This window comes from Chionomys nivalis, unplaced genomic scaffold (genome assembly GCF_950005125.1).
Source record: "Chionomys nivalis unplaced genomic scaffold, mChiNiv1.1 scaffold_75, whole genome shotgun sequence".
NCBI lineage: Eukaryota > Metazoa > Chordata > Mammalia > Rodentia > Cricetidae > Chionomys > Chionomys nivalis.
In genome coordinates this window covers 266,296-270,695 of record NW_026646889.1, presented here as the reverse complement: position 1 = coordinate 270,695, position 4,400 = coordinate 266,296, and the positions used below count along the sequence as shown (strand labels likewise).

The 4,400-nt window shown below is 41.1% G+C and overlaps 1 protein-coding gene across 1 annotated transcript; it reads left to right on the top strand.

Moving 5' to 3' along the window:
* Nucleotides 1–2,104: 2,104 nt before the first annotated feature.
* Nucleotides 2,105–3,201, top strand: LOC130869098 (deubiquitinase OTUD6B-like). The gene has a single exon (XM_057761184.1). It carries the CDS (start codon nt 2,155–2,157, stop codon nt 3,031–3,033), a length of 879 nt encoding a protein of 292 aa, XP_057617167.1. The 5' UTR covers nt 2,105–2,154; the 3' UTR covers nt 3,034–3,201.
* The last annotated feature ends 1,199 nt before the right edge of the window (nt 3,202–4,400 follow it).

Sequence of the window (4,400 nt, the reverse complement as noted above, 5' to 3'; positions counted from 1 at the left end):
TGGAGAGAAACTCACAGTGATCCCACTGAAATCATGAATAACACAAAGTTGTCCACTCTCTCCATACCTATTCAATATAATTCTTGAGGTTCTAACTAGAGCAATAAGACAATAAACAAAGATCAAGGGTATACAAATTGAAAAAGAAGTCAAACTCTCACTGTTTGCTGATGACATGATACTTTACATAAGTAACCCAAAAAAATCTATCAAGGAACTTCTAGAACTAATAAACATTTTCAGTAATGTAGCAGGATACAAGATAAACTCAAAAACATCAGTAGCCCTCCTGTACAGAGATGATAAATGGGGTTAAAAAGAGAGCAGAGAAACATTACCCTTCACAATAGCCACAAATAGCATAAAATATCTCAGAGTAACTCTAACCAAACAAGTGGAAGACTTGTATGGCAAGAACTTAAAATCTTTGAAGAAAGAAATTGAATAAGACGTCAGAAGATAGAACAATCTCCTGTTCTCTTTGGTCAGTAGAATTAACATAGCAAAATGGCAATCTTACCAAAAGCAGTCTACAGGTTCAAAAATCTTATCAAAAATCTCAGCAAATTCTTCACAGACCTTGAAAGAATGGTACTTATCTTCATAAGGAAAAGCAAAAATCCCAGGATAGCCAAAACAATCCTGTATGATAAAAAAACTTCTGGATGCATCACAATCCCTGTCTTCAAACTCTACTACAGAGCTACAGTACTGAAAACAGCCTGGGACTGATATAAAAATAGACAGGAGGACCAATGGAACCAAATCAAGACACGGATATTAATCCACACACATTGATTTTTGACAATGAAGCAAAAAATATCAAATGGAAAAAGAAAGCACATTTAACAAATGGTGCTGGCATAACTGGATATCAACATGAAAATAGATCTCTATCTATTGCCAGGCCCAAAACTCAAGTCCAAAATGATCAAAGACCTCAACATAAAGCCAACCACACTGAACCTCACAGAAGAGAAAGTGGAAAATACATTTGAATGCATTGACACAGGAGACCACTTCCTAAATATAACCCCAGTAGCACAGACACTGAGAGAAAAAATTAATAAATGGGACCTCCTGAAACTGAAAAGCTTCTGTAAAGCAAAGGACATGGTCAACAAGACAAAATGACAGCCTACAAAATGGGAAAAGTTCTTCACTAACCCCACATCAGACAGAGGTCTGATCTCCAAAATATACAAAGAACTCAAGAAATTGCTCATCAAAAGAACAAATAATCCAACTTTAAAAATGGGGTATAGACTTAAACAAAGAACTCTCACAGAGGAAGCTGAAAGTCACTTAAGAAAATGCTCAGCATCCATAGCCATCAGAGAAATGCAAATGAAAACAACTCTGAGATTCCATCTCACACATGTAAGAATGGCCAAAATTAAAAACACTGATGACAACTTACACTGGAGAGGATGTGGGGTAAAGGGAACACTTCTGCATTGCTGGTGGGAGTGCAAATGAGTACAGCCACTTTTGATATTAGTATGGGAATTTCTCAGAAAATTATGAAACAACCTTCTTCAAGACCCAGTAATACCACTTTTGGATTTATACCCGAAGGATGCTCAACCATACCCCAAGGACATGTGCTCAACTACATTCATAGCAGCATTGTTTGTCACTGCCAGAACCTGGAAACAACCTATATGCCTCTCGGCTGAAGAATGAATAAAGAAAATGTGGTACATTTACACAATGGAGTACTACACAGCAGAAAAAGTAGCAACATCTTGAATTTTGGGTGCAAATGGGTGGATCTAGAAAACATCATATTGAGTGAGGTAACCCAGAACCAGAAAGACAATTATTATATATACTCACTCATAAGTGGCTTTTAGACATAAGGCAAAGAAAACCAACCTACAATTCACAATCCCAGAGAACCTAGACAAAAATGAGGACCCCAAGAGAGACATACGTAGATCTTATCTACATTGGTAGTAGAAAAAGACAAGATCTCCTGAGTAAATTAGGAGCATAGGGACCATGGGAGAGGGCAGAAGGGGAGGGAAGGGGGGAAGAGAGAAAAAGTATAGCTCAGTAAATAAATAAAAAATAAAAAGGGAGGCGTGGGAGGTGCCGGGCCGCCTGCCGTGCGCGGCTGGTGCTGCGCGTGTGCCCGGCCTCCCGGTCGTCATGGAGGAGGTCTCGGCGGAGCTGGACGATGAGGAACAGCTGCTGCGATGGCATCGCAAGGAGAAGAAGGAGCTGCAAGCCAAGATTCAGGGAATGAAGAACGCTGTTCCCAAAAACGACAAAAAGAGGCGCAAGCAGCTCGTTGAAGATGTAGCTAAGTTGGAGAGAGAAATGGAGCAGAGACAAAGGGAAGAGCTGGAGCAGTTGAAATTGGCTTTCGCGGAGAGTAAGATAGATTCTGTCGCTGTTAACATTTCAGACTTGGTACTTGAGAACCAGCCACCTCGGATTTCCAAAGCACAAAAGAGACGGGAGAAAAAGGCTGCACTGGAAAAGGAGCGGGAGGAAAGGATAGCTGAGGCTGAAATTGAGAACCTAGCTGGAGCTAGGCATGTAGAGAGTGAAAAACTCGCTCAGATACTGGCCGCCAGAGAATTGGAAATCAAGTATATTCCATCTGACGGCCATTGCATGTACGGAGCACTGGAGGATCAGCTGAGAGAGCAGGACTGTGCCCTAACTGTGGCTGCCCTCCGGAAGCGCACTGCTGAGTACATGCAGAGCCATTCAGAAGACTTCCTGCCCTTCTTAACAAACCCCAATACCGGGAACGTGTATACTCCAGAGGAATTTGGAAAGTACTGTGATGACATTGTGAACACAGCAGCGTGGGGAGGTCAGCTTGAGTTAAGAGCTCTGTCTCACATTCTACAAACACCAATCAAGGTACTACAAGCAGACGCTCCTCCTATTGTAGTTGGTGAAGAATATTCGAGGAATCCTTTAGTACTAGTATACATGAGACATGCATATGGCTTAGGAGAACATTATAATTCTGTCACACGGGTGGTGAATTCGGCTACTGAAAATTGCAACTAGTTTACAAAATGTAACACTATGTTTTATAGAGTGTGCCAATCTGCATATTCCTATCAAGTGCTAGATTGTTGCAATGCCTCTGAAAAACACAGCTACCTTAAGTCAGTTTTATGAATGAATAAGCTTGCTAACAGGCTTTTTAGAAATCCGTTGGATTGACTTTAACCAGTGCCCTCTTAGTGGCATTCCTAAAACTTAAAGAAAATCGTGGAGAACATCATAGAACAAGGTGTTAACCTTCTCACTAGTGAGTATTAGTTATCCAGGACATTCTGAGTTTGAATAAATTTTTTTTTTAAATTTTGGCCCTACATATTTATATTTCCAAAGTGAGTATTTGATATAATTTTTCTTAAAGTATGGAGACGCCTTTGCTGTCATGGTAGGACTGTATTGTGATGTCAGCAAGTTTATTAACGCTTGTGAATGAGCATGATCATAGTAATTTTGGTATGCTAGGTCAGCAAGGTGAAGCTTGTTACGTAGCACATCTCTGCAACTAAGGAGAAACGACTTAGGGATTTTTGAATCCTTACATGAGAATCAGTTGAGTTCAAAGGGATTAAAGAAAATTAGTTGTAAATAGGTGTTCACTGTGTCCATTTTCAATCTTTTTTTTCTTGAGACAGGGTTTCTCTGTAGCTTTGGAGCCTGTTCTGGAACTTCTTTTTAACAAATAGGAGATGTATAGCTTTAAAAACAAGGACTTCTACATTGCTGTTTTTCCAGCTTGAGGCTGGAGTTATTCATACCTTTATTCTCTTCACAACTGATAATTTTTACATTTTCTCCTTCTCAGTGGCTCTGCTTTTCCTAGAGCCCTTTTCCACTGAGAAGTACCCAGTGGCCTCTCCTTGCTCACTGTGCAGAAGGGTCACAGTCACATTCTCCTCCCGTTGTCCCTGCCCCAGTTTGTCCTAACAAGATCTCCGCTGTGCTCACTCTCTAGGGTTCAGAGAAAGCCTTGGCTGAAAGTTTTCTTGCTCCAGGTTGTGTCACTTTTTTTCCCTCAAGTGTGTGATTATTGTGCGTGTGTGTAGGTAAAGCTGAGGTCACTGTTGAGGAGCCGAGCTGAAAACCAGTGCAGAACAGTTCTCTGTGGACTGACTTAGGTAACTAGGATTGCAGCTCTCTTCTAACAGAGTTCTCTGTGGACTGACTTAGCTCACTAGGATTGCAGCTCTCTTCTAACAGAGTTCTCTGTGCGAGAGTTGTACCCACACTCGTCTGTCTGCTGTGCTATGGCCCAGCGCCATGGCCTGGGGCATAGCTCCAGTAGAGCCCTTGCTTATCGTGCATGAGGCTCAAGGCTCAATTTCTTCCACCAACAAACAAATTTATGAAAATGAAACTTTTTGGTTTCATCT